Source organism: Salvelinus sp. IW2-2015, linkage group LG17 (assembly GCF_002910315.2).
Source record: "Salvelinus sp. IW2-2015 linkage group LG17, ASM291031v2, whole genome shotgun sequence".
NCBI lineage: Eukaryota > Metazoa > Chordata > Actinopteri > Salmoniformes > Salmonidae > Salvelinus > Salvelinus sp. IW2-2015.
Window position 1 is genome coordinate 30,751,605 of NC_036857.1, and position 21,459 is coordinate 30,773,063.

A 21,459-nucleotide genomic window follows, 5' to 3' on the forward strand; every position below is an offset into this window, starting at 1 on the left:
GTTTTTGCTCGCCACTTTGTCTGTCTCCATTAAAAGTATTATCAAATGATAACGGGTTGGGCTCGATATACAAACAGAGAAGACTGATTTGTAGAGGGAAACTAATGCAAACTGCTTCTGTGGTGTCTATTTCCTGTTTCCGTTGTAAGTCAACAGACATGTAGAGATCAAGGCTCTTTCTGGGGTGCCTGCCTTACCTACATATTATGCAACATTGACGTGGCAGTTTCTCAATGTTTGTGTCTAATTCAGGGTATTCTCTTCCTTTTTATTTGAGTGCATCCATTGCATTATTTACACTGAGTGTATAAAATATTAGGAACACCTTCCTAATATTCAGTTGCACTCCCTTTTGCCCTCAACAGCCTAAATTCGTCGGGGCATGGACTCTACAAGGTGTCGAAAGCGTTCCACAGGGATGCTGGCCCATGTTGACTCCAATGCTTTCCACAGTTGTGTCAAGTTCACTGGATGTCCTTTGGGTGGTGAACAATTCTTGATACACACAGGAAACTGTTGAGCGTGAAAGACCCAGCAGCGTTGCAGTTCTTGACACAAACCAGCGTGCCTGGCACCCAGTACTATACCCAGTTTAAAAGACACTTAAATATTTTGTCTTGCCCATTCACCCTCTGAATGACAGATATGAGTACAAAGAACCTTGGCATGACCCTGGACAACACTCTGTTGTTCTCTGCAAACATCAAGGCAGCGACTTGCTCCTGTAGGTTCATGCTCTACAACAGGAAGCGGCACAGGTCCTAATCCAGGCACTTACCATCTCCCATCCAGACTACTGGAACTCTCTGTTAGATGGGCTCCCCGCTTGTGCCATCAAACCCCTGCAACTTATCCAGAATGCCGCAGCCGCCTGGTGTTCGACATTCTTCTTCTTCTTTGGTATCATGTCGTTCACATATTTTGTTTGTGCATGCCGCCATCTACTGTAGTGTGTGTTCAATCACCTTACATTTTGTTATACAAAAATAAAAAGGGGGAAAAATTAAGAAATAATAATATGCACCACCAACTAACCCTACACCTATTTTTCACTATTTCATTTTTAAAATATTTTTATCACCATCCCATTCCACTATTTTGAACCTATCTGGTTCATGCCACTTGCCTGGGAGGACGGGACACCACCACTTCACACACCCTGTAACTCTTCTGAAGTCAAATCTCGTATACACAAATACTTCTCTGCAGCTGCCACCACAACATCTATTTTTTGTGATTTACATTCCATTTCTGTGGTACAGTTGATAACCATTGTTATGAACGCTAAGAGGCCAACCTTACTAAAGCATACAGTGTATCCTTCGATGGCCTATCCCTCTGTGCTGGCACAGATCCACTCCTCACAGGCATCCTCTCAGGATCTCTCACCGTTGACGCATCCTCCTCTACTTTCTTCACTGCCTCAGCATACAACACATTCTGCACTACTCTGACTCTGGCCAGCTCCACCTGCCTCTCTCGCACCGGACACTGCCGATCCCCAGCAACATGGGCACCCCCTACAGTTGACACACAACTTTATTCACCGGAACTACAGAATCTTCTATCTCATGCACTCCTGCACACTTCCCACATCTTGGAATCTCCCTCCTACACACTGCTGTGACATGACCATAGCCGCAATGGATTCGGCACAAATGCTCTAACGGGATAACTGATATATCCTAACAAGACTTTGTCAGGTAAAAAGACTCAAAACTCAAAAAGGACTGACAGTTTCCCCACCGGGTCTGCGTTGCAGCAAACGGCAGGCATCACAAACACCAGGAATCTTCAACTTCTCCACCTGCACACTTAACACTGCCCCAGAAATCACTCCATTCAATGATGCCCTATTCCTAAGTGCAAAGCAAGAAACAGATCTTGGCCCAAGTTGCTTGACATGGAGCGCCCGCTCCCTCTGGTCCAAAGAAAATATCACAAGTCCACTTCAGGTTACCTTCACTGATTCAACTGCTCCCAACTTCTTTCCTAGCCACCCTGAAACTGCACATGGATCCGCCAAAAGGCAAGGATTTTCACCTAAAATTACATACCCAAATCAAACTGCCTGTAGCTCAGTACCTGAAGCAGGGATATGCATATGCTTGATACCATTTGAAAGGAAACACTTTGAAGTTTGTGGAAATGTGTAATGTAGGAGAATATAACACATTAGATCTGGTAAAAGATAATACAAACAAAAAAACATGCGTTTAAAAAAAAWTTGTTCCATCATCTTTGAAATGCAAGAGAAAGACCATAATATAATATTGCAGTTTGGGTGCAATTTAGATGATGCAGTGTGCGTGCAAAGTTTCAGATAGATCCAGTAAAGCATTGCAATACTGGACAATATTTCTTATCAAGTCTGCCCAAATGTGCCAAATTGGTCAATTGATTTAATTTCAAGTACATAACTAGAGAACATACTAAAATTATATGGTAACACAACATTTAAGTTTACACACTCCCAGGAATGTCATACATGATAGATCATTAGCTTATACATTAACTTTCACACATCTAGATGGCTGGGCGGGGTGGGTGTGGAGCCAGAGACAGCAMGGATTCAAACTGTAGAACCCAGTTCCCACATTTGAATATAAAAATTGATTTTATCAAACAAAACTGCTACATTTTATATCTGGGACCTTCAGGATGATAAATCAGAGCAAGATTACTGAATGTAAGTACATTATTTACCTTCAGAGGTGAATGTATCAAACCAGTTGCCATGATACCTTTTTTGTTGTTGTTGTGCACTCTCCTCAAACAATAGCATAACATTTCACTGTAATAGCAACTGTAAATTGGACAGTTCAGTTAGATTAACAAGAATTTAAGCTTTCTGCCCATATAAGACATGTTTATGTCCTGGAAAGTTGGCTATTACTTACAAAATCATGCTAATCATATTACTGCCCGTTAGCTCAACGGTCCTAGTCATGGRCTTGCACATGGCTCACTCATTTTGCACTTGACACCAATCTTCTTCGACACCACATCTGGAGAAAAAAAATCGCCATCTTCCACAAATTCAAATCTCTGCTTTCCTTATTCTCTTTAACCTCTTATTCCTCTTCTCCCAACATGGCTTGCGGCCTGTCCTCCACCGTGACCACCGGTGTTCAACCTTCCAAAGTAATCCCATGTCACCCCTCTATTTTTTCACTAGCATTGACTTTGCTGATAAATATTTTGTTGGGGTAAAATGTACTTGATATGATTGTGATGTGTTGTCTCACCTGGCTATCTTAAAATGAATGCACTAACTGTAGGTCTGCTAAATTACTCAAACGTAAAATGAGGGGAACTCAGGGTAGTCACTAGTTACCACAGCCACAAAGTCATAAACCTCGCCTATTTCTAACATTTATATTCTTCAATTTTGATTTTAAACCTAACCATAACCGTAACCACACTGCTAATCTAATGCTAACCCAAACCTTAAATTAAGACTAAAAAGCACATTTTCGTTTTCATGAATTTTTACGATAAAGCCAATTTTGCCTTTGTACGGTAATTCTGTAACGTTAACTAGTGGAAGCAGGCACTCAGAGGGCAACAGCGGGGCGCAGAGAAGGTTGGCTGAGTGAGGTGTATGATTCACACTGGGCTAACAGTAGTTAGCAAGAGCTCACTGAAAAGTTTGATACAAAATGTACTTTAACCAGCCAGCTCCCAGACACGGAGACTGTACTGCAAGCATACAGGACAGACTATTTGACAGCATTGACAGATGAATTGGGATTTTTTTTTTTACAAGTTCAGAGCTAGCTAACGTAAGCTAGCTAGCGTTAGCTAGCTGCTATCAAACAACACCGCATAGCCAGCGAATCGAATCAAGTGCTAATGGACACGACTTGGTAACTTCACCGGTACACATTCTTTGGGAAAGTAAGCAACACCATTGAGAAAGGTAAGAATGGACTAACGGTTAGCTGCCATGCTAGGCTAGCTAGTTAGCTATATTCACCAAGACAAAAACAACAACAGTTCAATTTATTCACTAGCTTGTCTTTTGCCTCTGGTCTGTACTCAGAACTATCAGACATTGTTTATTTAGGATGATTGCTTTCACGTCACTATAGTTAAGTCTATAGATTTCTTTCAATTCATGTTTGCATTTTCTGTCAATGTGCTTTTTGAATGCATGTTTTGGGATATGGAATTTGGATTCAATCAAATCTACCAGTCATGATTTTAACAGAAAAGTCTCATGATAAGCCTATATTGCTGACCTACTGTTGGTCAGACCCGCTGACCTTATGAGCCTACTTGACAATAAAGTAACATTTGGTGTTGGAAGWGGCTGCATTGGGAAGAGGATTCATCAGAGATGTTTGTGATGCACTCACTCGTAAACACTTTTTTGTGTGTCATGTATACTTATATTTTGCTATTTTCGACCCTGTCTGTGCCAATCAATGGTGCCAAGCCCTTTAGAATGACTCACACAAAGCACAGCAGCAGATATTCTGAGAACCAGCATGACAGGTTATTAGCTAAGTGACAAGTCTGAACGAGTGTTTGAACAGTAATTTCCTACAGTTTTTTTCTGTACTAGACTTGTTCTATTGAGTAATAGCCTAGAATTGGTATTAAACGAAACATTTGTTGTCTCTTCACCGAGTCAAAGAAAAAGGAATGTTTTGACAAGTGTGGCACTCAGGTTGGTTTTGCTGAAACCTCAGACTTACCATGGTTACCCCATTGCTATTCAGTCTGAAAGAAGTTTGCCTAAAAAAGTCTCTACAAGTCAGAATGTTGATTTTAAAATGATATTTACACATACTTTACTGGTTGTACATGCTGTTGGTCCTTTTGGCGATAGGAAGTGGATATTGGGTATCCACAGGAAAGTCTTGTTTACTCTGATTTTTGCTGCTCCAGTAGGTTCTGTTGCTTGCATTTTCAATCTCCTGACACATGCATGTGATGCACAATATGTAAACAATAGCTGAATMTTACCAAAAGTAGAGGACCTAAGCAAGTTAACTCGCAATCAGCTGTGAAATTTGCCAGCAGATAGCGTGGGACAACATTTGGTCTGTGGTTCGGTTAGGCTCGGCCATATCGTGCAAGTGTTTGTCATATGCGAATTGCTTCAGTATTGAAAAAAAGAAACCGGAATTTTGTATTTATTTTTATTTATRCGTTATTTTACCAGGTAAGTTGACTGAGAACATGTTCTCATTTACAGCAACGACCTAGGGAATAGTTACAGGGGAGAGGGGCATGAATGAGCCAATCGTAAAAATACAAAAGTTATACAGACCATAGGGACAATATCGGGTAAAGTACGTTGAAATTAAGTTTGTTCAACATTCTGACTTGTAATGGGACTGTTTGGGAATACTGAGCCTACATGTTAGAGATGAGAGTGTACGTATTTTACTCTTGGATTCTAAAAGAGGTTAAGGTTGGTTATGAGACTAGTGTTTGATTGCTGCACTAGCAGAGACAGTTGAGCTCACTCTTGCTCTCTCACCCTCTCTCTAATCCTACAACAAAGAACCCCAATAACTAGGTCATGTTCATTAGGCACCAAAACAGAAGAAAACAGTCTGAAACAGGGAGGGCCTACCAGGACTTGTCCAATAAGTATTGCACATTTTTTTGTTTCAAATGTTTAGCTACAGTTTGCCATAATAACTCTACCTGGGTTTCCTTTTGATATGAACCTAGTGATCCATTCAGTCATATGTCAAGTATATGGAGARGTAGATAGGTCTTTAAATGTTGTTGCATAATTACGCTGTTCTTTACCTTAACAGGGGAGACCATGTCAGCAACATCATGACAGACAGGGAAGAGGCGCTTTAGCACCCTGACCACAAGGTAAGGAGCCATGGATGTGTTACAGCAGCTACCTTCCCCTGAGCACCTTGAACAGGTGAATGGGGAGACTAGGACAGGCCCGCAGCCCCTATGTGGCCCAAACTCTCCACATCCCCTGGACACAGCAGCTGATGATATATGGACTGCAAGGGAGGTGGAGGCAGTGGCCCCTGACTTTGGAGGGTTGACGGACCTGCAGGAGCTGGGGGTTGAGGAGGGTGAAGGCAGTGGGGCGGAGAGGCCGAGGTCCCCCATCTCGAGGGTATCATGGAATGGGACTGGCAGCCAACAGAATGGAYTGAATGGAGGAGGGGAAGAGGAGAGACTGGAGAAGGACAAGACTAGCTACAGCAGACAAGACAGTCCTGCTGCTGATAACAACTATACAGGTAAAAGAGAGTAAATGAAATACATGTCATTGGTTATATTTGAAATAATACGCTAAGTGGGATGTGATATGCTTCACTGAAATATTTTGGACTTATAGTGAATACATCAGCAGACCAGAGCATATGGGTATGGCCTGGTCCCAGATCAGTTTGAGCTGGTAATACGAGTCTCGTACGACAATCAGATGGGTGTTGTCTCTCTGTGTGCCAGACCTGTCTCACACGTCGTCTCCCTCGCTGTCGGAGCAGCTGCGTCTGGGACGGGATGAGGCCACAGGCCCTGGTATCAACGTGGAGTGTAGGATCTGTGCTGACAAAGCTTCAGGGTTCCACTACGGTGTGCATGCCTGCGAGGGCTGCAAGGTGAGAGATTTCACAAGTCTACCAATGGGGCTTAATAATCAGAAAACAAATTTGCTTAATGTTCTTAGGTCTTAAATCCTGGAGGTTTTGTCATGGCTTCTAACAGCCTCAACCTGGCTTGAGCTTAGCTTGAGTTTAGTTGGTGTCCTATGTTGCAGCATTCCAGTCCGGTAGCCCTTTCCTGCAGTCAAATGACCTAGTGGCCTCATGGGTGGAATGTTATTCATAATTAAACATTATTTGAWATAACTCGTCGAAAATCCGGTCTTTCTATGTCCAACAATTTTGTTATATTTCAGTTTTCTGTGATGAATATAAAGTGTAATATTGGGATGCAAACTTAARATTGAATACATTTCAACTATATCTGACATGGTACAGGTGTCTTTTTTTWAAACCCATAACCATGTGTGTGAGGTGTATACTTTTGTTTCAAAGTAGATTTGTTTAAGACTACCACTCTGTGTGACCCAAATTTAGCCCACTGCAACTCAAGTTCAATGGCCATAATGTGTGACTTGTGTTATATCTGTCTTTCCTGTAATGCCTTCAATTGTAAATAAACTGAACTCGCTCGCTCTCTCTCCCCTGTGCGTATCGTGTGGTCTAGGGCTTCTTCCGCCGGACCATTCGGATGAAGCTGGAGTACGAGCGCTGTGAGAGAGCCTGTAAGATCCTGAAAAAGAATCGTAATAAGTGCCAATACTGCCGCTTCCAGAAGTGTCTGGCCCTGGGCATGTCCCATGACGGTGAGAGGAGACCGTTAATGAGTCTTTCAGGGTCTGGAAATACTTGATCCTTTTACAGGTTAAGGGCCAGTTTCCCAGACGCAGATAAAGCCCTGGACTGAATGGAGGATCTTAATCTGTGTTTTGAAAACTGTCCCTAAGAACTACTGATAATGTGTTTCAATATTAACAATATTAGTTGATGAAACTCTTGAACCTCATTTTGGTGGGGCTATACAGTGCATTTGAAAAGTACAGCCTTATTCTCATTTTTAAAAWTTTTAAATACCCCATAATGACAAAGAAAAACATGTTTTTCGAAATGTATTAAAAATAAAAACTATCACATTTACATAAGTATTCAGACCCTTTACTCAGTACTTTGTTGAAGCAACGTTGGCAGCAATTATAGCCTCGAGTGTTCTTGGGTATGATGCTACAAGCTAGGCACACCAGCATTTGGGGAGTTTTTCCCATTCTCTGCAGATCCTCAAGTTTTGTCAGGTTAGTTGGGGAGCGTCAGAGCACAGTTATTTTTATACCTCTCCAGAGATGATTGATCGGGTTTAAGTCCGGCCTCTGGCTGGGCCACTCGAGGTCATTCAGAGACTTGTCCCGAAGCCACTCCTGCGTTGTTTTGGCTGTGTGCTTAGGGTTGTTGTCCTTTTGGAAGGTGAACCTTCACCCCCAGTCTGAGGTCCTCAGCGCTCTGGAGCAGGTTTTCATCAATGATCTCTCTGTACTTTGCTTCATTAATCTCTCCCTCGATCCTGACTAGTCTCCCAGTCCCTGCCGCTGAAAAACATCCCCACAGCATGATGTTGCCACCACCATGCTTCACCGTAGGGATGGTCCCAGGTTTCTAACAGATGTGATGCCTGGTATTCACATTTTTTTTTTTCACCTTTATTTAACCAGGTAGGCTAGTTGAGAACAAGTTCTCATTTGCAACTGCGACCTAGCCAAGATAAAGCATAGCAATTCGACACATACAACAACACAGAGTTACACATGGAATAAACAAAACAAACAGTCAATAATACAGTAGAAAAATAAGTCTATATACAATGTGAGCAAATGAGGTGAGATAAGGGAGGTAAAAGGCAAAAAAAGGCCATTGTGGCGAGGTAAATACAATACAGCAAGTAAAACACTGGAATGGTAGATTTGCAGTGGAAGAATGTGCAAAGTAGGAATAATGGGGTGCAAAGGAGCTAAATAAATAAATAAATACAGTAGGGGAAGAGGTAGTTTTCTGGGCTAAATTATAGATGGGCTATGTACAGGTGCAGTAATCTGTGAGTGGCTCTGACAGCTGGTGCTTAAAGCTAGTTAGGGAGATAAGTGTTTCCAGCTTCATAGATTTTTGCAGTTCGTTCCAGTCATTGGCAGCAGAGAACTGGAAGGAAAGACGACCAAAGGAGGAATTGGCGTTGGGGGTGACCAGTGAGATATACCTGCTGGAGCGCGTGCTACGGATGGGTGCTGCTATGGTGACCACTGAGCTGAGATAAGGCGGGGTTTTACCTAGCAGAGACTTGTAGATAACCTGTAGCCAGTGGGTTTGGCGACGAGTATGAAGTGAGGGCCAACCAACGAGAGCGTACAGGTCGCAATGGTGGGTAGTGTATGGGGCTTTGGTGACAAAACGGATGGCACTGTGATAGAGTGTTGGAGGCTATTTTATAGATGACATCACCGAAGTCGAGGATCGGTAGGATGGTCAGTTTTACGAGGGTATGTTTGGCAGCATGAGTGAAGGATGTTTGTTGCGATATAGGAAGCCGATTCTAGATTTAATTTTGGAGATTCATATTTCTAAAAACCTGTTTTTGCTTTGTCATTATGGGGTATTGTGTGTAGATTGATGAGGAAAACAATACATTTAATTTTAGAATAACAAAATGTGGGAAAAGTCAAGGGTTAGGAATACTTTCCAAATGCACTGTACAGCTTTCGATGCTAATGCTACTGTCTACCCAGCGATCTAATATGGCTGTATGCATGATGCTAACCTGTCTGTTTCACCTTCAATGCTAACACTACTCTGCCTGTTCGCCCGGCAGCGATCCGGTATGGGCGTATGCCGGGGGCTGAGAAGAAGAAGCTAGTGGCTGGCCTGCTAGCGGAGGAGCTGGACCCCCACCACCTTGGTGGCTCAGACCTCAAGACCCTGGCTAAACAGGTGTACCAAGCCTACCTGAAGAACCTCATTATGACCAAGAAGAAAGCCCGCAGCATCCTCACCGGCAAGACCAGCTGCACATCGGTACGCTCACTGTTATGTAAATATACACTGAGTGTGCAAAATATTAGGAACACCTGCTCTTTCCGTTACAGACGGACCAGGTGAATGCTATGATGACTTATTGATGTCACCTGTTAAATCCACTTTAATCAGTGTAGATGAAMGGGAGGAGACATTTTTTTGAAGGAGGATTTTTAAGCCTTGTGACAATTGAGACATGGATTGTGTATGTGTGCTATTCAGAAGGTGAATGGGCAAGACACAAGATCAAAGTGCCTTTGAACGAGGTATGGTGGTAGGTGCCAGGCGCACCTGTTTGAGTGTGTCAAGAACTGCAACGTTGCTGAGTTTTTCACGATCAACAGTTTCCCATGTGTATCAAGAATGGTCCACCACCCAAAGGACATCAAGCCATCTTGACACAACTGTGGGAAGGATTGTAGTCAACATGGGCTAGTATCCCAGTGGAACGCTTTCGACACCTTGTAGAGTCCATGCCTGACATTTTAAGGCTGTTCTGAGGGAAAAAAGGGGGGTGCAACTCAATATTAGGAAGGTGTAACTAATATTTTCTACACTCAGTGTTGACGCCCTTGATAAAGATGAGCAAAAAAGACTACAAAATAAATAAAACAAATACTGAGCTATATTGTATGCTACAAAACATTTGAAAATGATATTATTTTATACTAATACAATTGCTCAGTTGTTTTAATAAAAAGGATGGTGGTCAAAGTTATTGGCACCCCTGTTTTCAATACTCCAGCATCCTCCCCTGGCGAGGATAATGACAGACTTTTTCTATAATGTTTTTATGAGATTGGAGAACACATTGGGAGAGATCTTAGACCATTCCTCCATACAGATATTTCCAGATCCTTGATATCCTTCGTCTGCACTTATGGACTGCCCTCTTCAATTCAAACRACAGGTTTTCAATGGGGTTCAAGTCCAAAGACTGAGATGGCCATTGCCAAATTATGATTTTTGTGGTCAATTAATAATTTATTTGGGTTTTGATGCTTGGGGTTAATGTTTTGCTGGAAGATCCAGTTGTGGCCAAGTGTCAGCCTCCTGGCAGAGGCAACCATGTTTTTGGCAGAAAATGTTCTGGTACTTGGTAAAGTTCATGATGCCTTTGCCCTTAACAGGAACCCCAGGACAAGTGGAAGCAAAATAGCCCCATAACATAAAATATCCACAACCATCTTTTACTGTAGGTATGAGGTACTTTTCTGCAAATGCTTCCGTTCTTCAACCCACCACTGGGTTTCATGTCATCTGACCATAGCACCGGTTTCAATCCAAGTTTATCGAACTCCAGGCGGTGCTGTGTTCAGGTGATATGAAAATAGAGCTGTTTGGCCAAAAACCTGGTTTGGCCACAAGTGGATCTTCCGGCAAGACAACAGCCCCAAGCACACATCAAAATCCACAAAGAAATGGTTAATTGACCACAAAATCTAAATTTTGCATTGACTATCTCACTCCTCGGACTTGAACCCCATTGCAAAACTGTGGTTTGAATTGAAGAGGGCAGTCCATAAGCGCAGACAAAGGATATCAAGGATCTGGAAAGATTCTGTATGGAGGAATGGTCTAAGATCTCTCCCAATGTGTTCTCCAATCTCATAAAACATAATAGAAACGGGCTCAGTGTTATTATCCTCACAAGGGTAGGGTGATGGAGTACTGAAAACGGGTGCCAATCATTTTAACCCTTATCTTTTGGGGTATTTTTATTTTAGTATAAAATAATATATGCACATTTTACATTTACATTTAAGTCATTTAGCAGATAAGAGCGACTTACAAATTGGTGCATTCACCTTATGATATCCAGTGGAACAACCACTTTACAATAGTGCATCTAACTCTTTTAAGGGGGGGGGGGAGTTAGAAGGATTACTTTATCCTATCCTAGGTATTCCTTAAAGAGGTGGGGTGTCAGGTGTCTCCGGAAGGTGGTGATTGACTCCGCTGACCTGGCGTCGTGAGGGAGTTTGTTCCACCATTGGGGTGCCAGAGCAGCGAACAGTGTTGACTGGGCTGAGTGGGAACTGTACTTCCTCAGAGGTAGGGAGGCGAGCAGGCCAGAGGTGGATGAACGCAGTGCCCTTGTTTGGGTGTAGGGCCTGATCAGAGCCTGAAGGTACGGAGGTGCCGTTTCCCCTCACAGCTCCGTAGGCAAGCACCATGGTCTTGTAGCGGATGCGAGTTCAACTGGAAGCCAGTGGAGAGAGCGGAGGAGCGGGGGGACGTGAGAGAACTTGGGAAGGTTGAACACCAACGGGCTGCGGCGTTCTGGATGAGTTGTGGGGTTTAATGGCACAGGCAGGGAGCCCGGCCAACAGCGAGTTGCAGTAATCCAGACGGGAGATGACAAGTGCCTGGATTAGGACCTGCGCCGCTTCCTGTGTGAGGCAGGGTCGTACTCTGCGAATGTTGTAGAGCATGAACCTACAGGAACGGGTCACCGCCTTGATGTTAGTTGAGAACGACAGGGTGTTGTCCAGGATCACGCCAAGGTTCTTAGCACTCTGGGAGGAGGACACAATGGAGTTGTCAACCGTGATGGCGAGATCATGGAACGGGCAGTCCTTCCCCGGGAGGAAGAGCAGCTCCGTCTTGCCGAGGTTCAGCTTGAGGTGGTGATCCGTCATCCACACTGATATGTCTGCCAGACATGCAGAGATGCGATTCGCCACCTGGTTATCAGAAGGGGAAAGGAGAAGATTAATTGTGTGTCGTCTGCATAGCAATGATAGGAGAGACCATGTGAGGATATGACAGAGCCAAGTGTACTTGGTGTATAGCGAGAATAGGAGAGGGCCTAGAACAGAGCCCTGGGGACACCAGTGGTGAGAGCACGTGGTGCGGAGACAGATTCTCGCCTCGCCACGCCACCTGTAGGAGCGACCTGTCAGGTAGGACGCAATCCAAGCGTGGGCCGCGCCGGAGATGCCCAACTCGGAGAGGGTGGAGAGGAGGATCTGATGGTTGACAGTATCAGAGCGAGCCGATAGGTCTAGAAGATGAGAGCAGAGGAGAGAGAGTTAGCTTTAGCAATGCGGAGCGCCTCCGTGACACAGAGAAGAGCAGTCTCAGTTGAATGACTAGTCTTGAAACCTGATTTGGATCAAGAAGGTCATTCTGAGAGAGATAGCAGGAGAGCTGGCAAGGACGCCCGTTCAAGAGTTTTGGAGAGAAAAAGAAAGAAGGGATACTGGTCTGTAGTTTGTTGACATCGGAGGGATCGAGTGTAGTTTTTTCAGAAGGGGTGCAACTCTCGCTCTCTTGAAGACGGAAGGGACGTAGCCAGCGGTCAAGGATGAGTATGAGCGAGGTGAGGTGTAAGGAGAAGGTCTCCGGAAATGGTCTGGAGAAGAGAGGAGGGGATAGGGTCAAGCGGGCAGGTTGTTGGCGCCGGCGCGTCACAAGACGCGAGATTTCATCTGGAGAGAGAGGGGAGAAAGAGGTCAAACACAGGGTAGGGCAGTGTGAGCAGAACCAGCGGTGTGTTTGACTTAGCAAACGAGGATCGGATGTCCTCGACCTTCTTTTCAAAATGGTTGACGAAGTCATCCGCAAGAGAGGAGGAGGGGGGGGGGGAGGAGGATTCAGGAGGGAGGAGAAGGTGGCAAAGAGCTTCCTAGGGTTAGAGGCAGATGCTTGGAATTTAGAGTGGTAGAAAGTGGCTTTAGCAGCAGAGACAGAAGAGGAGAATGTAGAGAGGAGGGAGTGAAAGGATGCCAGTCCGCAGGGAGGCGAGTTTTCCTCCATTTCCGCTCGGCTGCCCGGAGCCGTTCACATAATGTAGCTGTATTTGTATTATTATTTTATACAGTTTTTTTGCTAATCTTATCAACGGTGCCAATAATTTGGACATGACCGTGCATGGGTATTGGTTACACCTCCGGTTAGAAGATTTAGAACACACTCTCTGAGCTTCATTATGAGGAAGACTTTTCTGGTTGCACCAAGGTAGGATACGCCTTCCAAGCTGAACCAATGATGTGTATGTTTATGGTCATAACTCACAACAACTCCTCTGAGCTTGGATGAGGGGAAGGCTTTTCTGGTTGCACCAATGTAGATGCATATTACTAGTAACCTCCTCATGGAAAGATTTAGTGGCTGATTATTTGTAGAGCTCTTTAGTTTTTAATTAGCCTCTTATCAATCTGTTTTTCGTAATGAGTTTTAACTTGTTATTAACAATTACATATAGCTTTTTTGTCTCCCGAGACCTATAAGAGCAAGGCGTTTTGTTTAGCTGAATAGTTTTTAAAGAAAAGGAAGACCAGACTGTTAAAAGATGAATGCTTTCTCTCTCTCTCCCCCGGCAGCCATTTGTGATCCATGATGTGGACACCCTGTGGCAAGCAGAGAGTGGTCTAGTGTGGAACCAGTTAATCCCGGGCGCGCCCCTCACAAAGGAGATAGGGGTACACGTGTTTTACCGCTGTCAGTGCACCACGGTGGAGACGGTACGAGAGCTAACTGAGTTCGCCAAGAACATCCCAGGGTTTGTGGATCTCTTCCTCAACGACCAGGTACGGCATGGACCACGGTCTTCTCAACAGAGCTTACTAACGCTAGTATTTAAAAATAAAAAAAATTTAAGGGGTGGATCAGCTTTAAAATTGAGGATAGATTGTTGCTTCCATCAATGTAATTGTCTACATCATTTCCAATCCCCCATATATTTCTGGGGTAAATATATATATTTATATATACAGTTGAAGTCGGAAGTTTACATACACTTAGGTTGGAGTCATTAAAACTCGTTTTTCAACCACTCCACAAATTTCTTGTTAACAAACAATAGTTTTGGCAAGTCGGTTAGGACATCTACTTTGTGCATGACACAAGTCATTTTTCCAACAATTGTTTACAGACAGATTATTTAACTTATAATTCACTGTATCACAATTCCAGTGGGTCAGAAGTTTACATACACTAAGTTGACTGTGCCTTTTAAACAGCTTGGAAAATTCCCGAAAATGATGTCATGGCTTTAGAAGCTTCTGATAGGCTYAATGACATCATTTGAGTCAATTGGAGGTGTACCTGTGGGTGTATTTCAAGGCCTACCTTCAAACTCAGTCCCTCTTTGCCTGACATCATGGGAAAATCAAAAGAAATCAGTCAAGACCTCAGAAGAAAATGGTAGACCTCCACAAGTCTGGTTCATCCTTGGGAGCAGTTTCCAAACGCCTGAAGGTACCACGTTCATCTGTACAAACAATAGTACACAAGTATAAACACCATGAGACCACGCAGCCGTCATACCACTCAGGAAGGAGACGCGTTCTGTCTCCTAGAGATGAGCATACTGTGGTGCGAAAAGTTCAAATCAAATCAACAACAGTAAAGGACCTTGTGGAGATGCTGGAGGAAACGGGTACAAAAGTATCTATATCCACAGTTAAACGAGTACTATATCAACATAACCTGAAAGGCCGCTCAGCAAGGAAGAAGCCACTGCTCCAAAACCGCCATAAAAAGCCAGACTACGGTTTGCAACTGCACATGGGTACAAAAATAGTAATTTTTGGAGAAATGTCCTCTGGTCTGATGAAACAAAAATAGAACTGTTTGGCCATAATGACCTTCGTTATGTTTGGAGGAAAAAGGGGGATGCTTGCAAGCCGAAGAACACCATCCCAACCATGAAGTACGGGGTGACCGCATCATGTTGTGGGGGTGCTTTGCTGCAGGAGGGACTGGTGCACTTCACAAAATAGATGGCATCATTAGGAAAGAAAATTGTGGATATATTGAAGCAACATCTCAAGACATCAGTCAGGAAGTTAAAGCTTGGTCGCAAATGGGTCTTCCAAATGGACAATGACCCCAAGCATACTTTGAAAGTTGTGGCAAAATGGCTTAAGGACTACAAAGTCAAGGTATTGGAGTGGCCATCACAAACCCTGACCTCAAACCTGTAGAAAATTTGTGGGCAGAACTGAAAAAGCGTGTGCGAGCAAGGAGGCCTACAAACCTGACTCAGTTACACCAGCTCTGTCAGGAGGAATGGGCCAAAATTCACCCAACTTATTGTGGGAGACTTGTGGAAGGCTACTCGAAACGTTTGACCCAAGTTAAACAATTTAAAGGCAATGCTACCAAATACTCATTGAGTGTATGTAAACTTCTGACGCTTTGGGAATGTGATGAAAGAAATAAAAGCTCAAAAAAGTAATTCTCTCTACTGATTATTCTTTCACATTCTTAACATTCTTAACATAAAGTGGTGATCCTGACTGACGCAAGACAGGGAATTTTTACTAGGATTGAATGTCAGGAATTGTGAAAAACTGAATTTAAATGTATTTGGGTAAGGTGTATGTAAACTTCCGACTTCAACTGTACATGCATATATACACACGCACATAAAAATTAATGCATACGCACACACATATATATATATATATATATATATGTTTAGCTGAATCTCAAGGTCCAGACCTGAACCCAATAGAAAATCTTTGGAGGGAGCTGAAAGTTCGTATTGCCCAGCGACAGCCCCGAAACCTGAAGGATCTGGAGAAGGTCTGTATGGAGGAGTGGGCCAAAATCCCTGCTGCAGTGTGTGCAAACCAAGAACTACAGGAAACGTATTATCTCTGTAATTGCAAACAAAGGTTTCTGTACCAAATATTAAGTTCTGCTTTTCTGATGTATCAAATACTTATGTCATGCAATACAATGCATATTAATTACTTAAAAATCATACAATGGGATTTTCTGGATTTTTGTTTTAGATTCCGTCTCTCACAGTTGAAGTGTACCTATGATAAAAATTACAGACCTCTACATGCTTTGTAAGTAGGAAAACCTGCAAAATCGGCAGTGTATCAAATACTTGTTCTCCCCACTGTATGTATGTATGTATACATATTGTATACATATATGTGTATATGTATTTATGTATACATATATGTGTATGTATATATGTGTGTGTATGTAACATTCTATTGGTTGCAAGAATTTTGTATAATTTAAATGGGAAAATTCGAAGTTTTGAATCATGAATCATTCCAGTGCCATGGAATCTGTACATCACAAATCTCTTCCCAACTATTTTGCAATTTATTTGGCACAGCTGTCAATTTTTTGGTCCTTAAATTAAATTGGTATATGTTTTTATTTATCACAATTTTCTTAAACCATTTATGGTCTTTAATGCAGGGCTGACAGACAAGTTCCTTACTTTTTCCCCCCTTCCATTTGCCTCTTCCATTTTTGTGGGAATGCTGCGATTAGTTGGTTGTAGTTTTGGGTAGAGCAGACATTTCCATATTTCTGTGTTAGCTGCATGTGTGACAACTCCAGCAGTCCTATTTATGATATCATTTACAAAAATTATACCTTTTTTTTTTAGATAATTTCTTTCTTTTGGGATTTGTATACCAAGTATGTCCACATCCCTGTCAGACCGTTTTATTGGTAAACTGCACGGTAATGTAAAAGTTGCATTTTTTTGTGACCCAATACGTAATATAGTGCATTTATCATAATTTGGTTTTAATCCAGAGAAATTAGCAAAAGTATCCAGATCCTCTATGAGGCCGTGGAGGGATCCAAATTGTGGATTTGAAAGAAAACAACATGAATCATCAGCGTACAAAGCCACGGATTTCTGATCCCTTAATATTATTGTTGGATCTAATTTTAACAGCTAATTTCGATGGCAATAATAAATAGATATGCCGATAGTGGACAACCTTGTTTTACTCCTCTTGGCAGTTTAAAACTTTCTGAGATGTAGCCATTATTTACTATTTTACACCTAGGGTTATGAAACGTAACTTTAACACATTTTATAAGAGATTCTCCAAAATTGAAATATCCTAGGCATTTATATATAAACTCCAGTCATACTTTATCAAAAGCCTTTTCAAAATCAGCTATGAAAACTAGGCCTGGTTTCCCTGATATTTCATAGTATTCTATTGTTTCCAGTACTTATTATCTCCAATATATTGTCCATGTAAAAAACCTGTCTGACTAGAATGAATAATATCTGACAAAACCTTTTTTAATTCTTTGCGCCAAGCATTTAGCTAAAATTTTTGCATCACAACTCTGAAGTGTAAGAGGCCTCCAATTTTTTAAATAGACTGGATCTTTATATATACCATTTGAGTCCTGTTTCAGTAATAATGAAATCAGACCTTCTTGTTGTGTATCTGATAATCTACCGTTTATATAGGAGTGGTTAAAACATGTGAATAAAGTTTGGTATACTTCCACTGGTATGCCATTCAGCCCTGGAGTTTTCCCAGCCTTAAAGGCTTTAATTGCATCAAGAAGTTCCTCCTCTAATTTGGCCTTCACATGAGTCTTTCTGTACAGATGTTCATTTTAAATGATTAATTGGGAAAAAATATTATAATTAGCTTCGGTTAGTGGAGATGGAGGAGACTGAAATGAAAACATTCTTAAAGTACTTCCTCTTTCAAGATATCATTCGGTGAATCATGCGTGACTCCACTTGTAACAAGTTTCAATAATAAAAATGGTAGCATTTCTATGTTGAAGATAAAAATATATAATTTTGTGAATTTCCATTTCCATTTCCAGAATTTCCAGTTTCCAGCCTATCCAGTTCGCTTTATTTTTATAATATATTACACTGGATCTTACACTCGTTCTTTTTGTTTTTCCTCTCATTTACACTGTGCCTCTGGTACAATTTTTATTGCTATCTACCTGTACTGTTAGTCCTTCAATATCCTTTGTTAATATGGACTCTTGATCTAAATTGCTTTTGTTTTATAGATGAGTACTGAATTGCATGGCCTCTAAAGGTACATTTTAAAAGTGTCCCATACAAAAAGGGGATCTGTTGTACCTATGTTATGTCGGGGGAAAAAACAAAAAAAGTAACCTTGTCTTTTCACTTATTGATTATCAACTTCATTTCTTGTCACACTCAGTGAAATGTACTGACATTAATGTAGAAATATCTCCCATAGTTATACGATGAAGTCATCATGCATTTTCTTTTGTCAACTGTTCAAACTGCTGTTAATGGCACTTTTACTTTGTTGTTGAATTCTAATTTCTCCCCTGTTTACCTGCCTGCTTCCATCAGGTGACACTACTGAAGTATGGCGTCCACGAGGCCATCTTCGCCATGCTGCCCTCCCTCATGAACAAAGATGGCCTCCTGGTGGCCAACGGGAAGGGCTTTGTGACCCGGGAGTTCCTGAGGAGCCTCCGTAAACCCTTCAGTGAGATCATGGAGCCCAAGTTTGAGTTTGCTGTGAAGTTCAATGCTCTGGAGCTGGATGACAGTGACCTGGCTCTGTTTGTGGCCATTATCATCCTGTGTGGAGGTATGGTATACTTTTGTACTAGTAGTATCACAGTAACTCTGACATTAGTACTGTTCTCCCCTAATAACCCTGGCTCCTAACGTTGTTCGTAGGCACTATTATCCTGTCTGGAATTGAGGGGGAGCTCTTTCTCAATTCATCTTTCCCTCGATTCCTGGTATCCTCTCTCCTCACCTCTTTCGCAAAACACATTGGAGAATAAGATATGGTCCAATATGGTTGAGAAGGTGAGGAGATAGGATGCATGGAGTCACGAAAGCTTTTAGTGAGGTTGTGCTGTGAGTTGGCAGCTCTGTCACGTCTGTGGTCTACCCATCTAACTATTCTCGATCTATCTGCAGACCGCCCGGGGCTAATGAACGTGAAGCAGGTAGAACAGAGTCAGGACGGTATTCTCCAGGCCTTGGACCAGCACCTGCAGGCCAACCACCAGGACTCCCTCTACCTTTTCCCCAAGCTGCTGAACAAGATGGCCGACCTCAGACAGCTGGTCACAGAGAACGCCCTGCTGGTGCAGAAGATCAAGAAGACAGAGTCAGAGACCTCTCTGCACCCTCTACTACAGGAGATCTATAAGGACATGTACTGACTGGACTAAACCAGACTGAACATGCACTGACTGGGCTAAACCAGACTGAACTGGACTGGGACTTGCTGCACCCGCTAGTGCAGGATTTCTACAAGGACATGTACTAGTCTCCTCAAAAGTAGTGCACAACATAGGGAATAGGGTGCCATTTCGGACACACCCCGAGTCTGAGACCTCATTGCTCCCGCTACTGCAGGAGCTCAACAAGAACATGACTGGACACAGTGGCCTAAACCGGACRAACTCGGACTAGACTGCTGCATCTGCTACTACAGGAATTGGACTAAACCAGATTTAACAGGATGGGACCGTACCTTGCTGCACTCTCTACTGTAGGAGATCTATAAAGACATTCATGTACTAGTCCTCCTCATAAGCAGAGCCACACTGTTCAATTCAATACTTTATTGTCCCCTTGGAGCGAACCCTGACTTAGCAAATAGTGTCCCCTTAGAGCAAATACTGACTGTTGTTGACAGCAATATGTTTACATAATGATGTTATGTATATATTAATGTACAATACCAGTCAAAAGTTTGGACACACCTACTCATTCCAGGGTTCTTCTTTATTTTTACGATTTTCTACATTGTAGAATAATGGTTTAGACATCAAAACTATGAAATAACACATATGGAATCATGTAGTAACCAAAAAAAGTGTTAAACAAATCAAAATATGTTTTAGATTTGAGATTCTTCAAAGTAGCCACCCTTTGACAGCTTTGCACACTCTTGGCATTCTCTCAAACAGCTTCATGAGGTAGTCACCTGGAATACATGGCAATTAACAGGCGTGCCTTGTTAATTTGTGGAATTTCTTTCCTTAATGCGTTTGAGCTAATCAGTTGTGTTGTGACAAGGTAGGAGTGGCAAGAACAGCTCAAATAAGCAAAGAGAAACAACAGTCCATCATTACTTTAAGACATGAAGGTCAGTCAATCCGGAAAATTTCAAGAGTTTTGAATGTTTCTTCAAGTGCAGTCGCAAAAACCATCAAGTGCTATGATAAAACTGGTTCTCATGAGGACCGCCACAGGAAAGGAAGACCCAGAGTTACCTCTGCTGCAGAGGATAAGTTCATTAGAGTTAACTGCACCTCAGATTGCAGACCAAATAAATGCTTCACAGAGTTCAAGTAACAGACACATCTCAACATCAATTGTTCAGACTGCGTGAATCAGGCCTTCATGGCTGAATTGCTGCAAAGAAACCACTAGTAAAGGACACCAATAAGAAGAAGATACTTTCTTGGGGCAAGAACACGAGCAATTGACATTTGACCGGTGGAAATCTGTCCTTTGGTCTGAGTCCAAATTTGATATTTTTGGTTCCAACCGCCGTGTCTTTGTGAGACGCGGAGTAGGTGAACGGATGAGCTCCGCATGTGTGGTTCCAACCGTGAAGCATGGAGAAGGAGGTGTGGGGGTGCTTTGCTGGTGACGCTCAGTGATTTATTAGAATTCAGTGCCCACTTAACCAGCATGGCTACCGAAGCATTCTGCAGCGATACGCCATCCCATCTGGTTTGGGCTTAGTGGGACTATCATTTGTTTTCACCAGGACAATGACCCAAAACACACCTCCAGGCTGTGTAAGGGCTATTTGACCAAGAAGGAGAGTGATGGAGTGCTGCATCAGATGACCTGGCCTCCACAGTCCCCCGACCTCAACCACATTGAGATGGTTTGGCATGAGTTGGATCGCAGAGTGAAGGAAAAGCAGCCAACAGTGCTCAGCATATGTGGGAACTCCTTCAAGACTGTTGGAAAAGCATTCCTCATGAAGCTGAGATAATGCCAAGAGTGCACAGCTGTCATCATAGCAAAGGGTGGCTACTTTGAAGAATATAAAATATTATTTGATTTATCGTTTCATACACTACACTTTTTTGGTTACTACATGATTCCATGTGTTTTTTCTTAATTTTGATATCTTCACTATTATTC

At 42.5% G+C, this 21,459-nt stretch overlaps 1 protein-coding gene across 1 annotated transcript; it reads left to right on the forward strand.

Moving 5' to 3' along the window:
- Positions 1 to 3,554: 3,554 nt before the first annotated feature.
- ppardb (peroxisome proliferator-activated receptor delta b) lies at positions 3,555 to 19,607 on the forward strand. Its single transcript, XM_024006075.2, has 8 exons — positions 3,555 to 3,922; positions 5,781 to 6,233; positions 6,445 to 6,596; positions 7,207 to 7,345; positions 9,391 to 9,593; positions 13,922 to 14,128; positions 18,679 to 18,922; positions 19,264 to 19,607. The coding sequence occupies exons 2-8, from the start codon at positions 5,855 to 5,857 to the stop codon at positions 19,509 to 19,511; spliced, it is 1,572 nt and encodes a 523-aa protein (XP_023861843.1). The 5' UTR covers positions 3,555 to 3,922; positions 5,781 to 5,854; the 3' UTR covers positions 19,512 to 19,607.
- Positions 19,608 to 21,459: the final 1,852 nt, after the last annotated feature.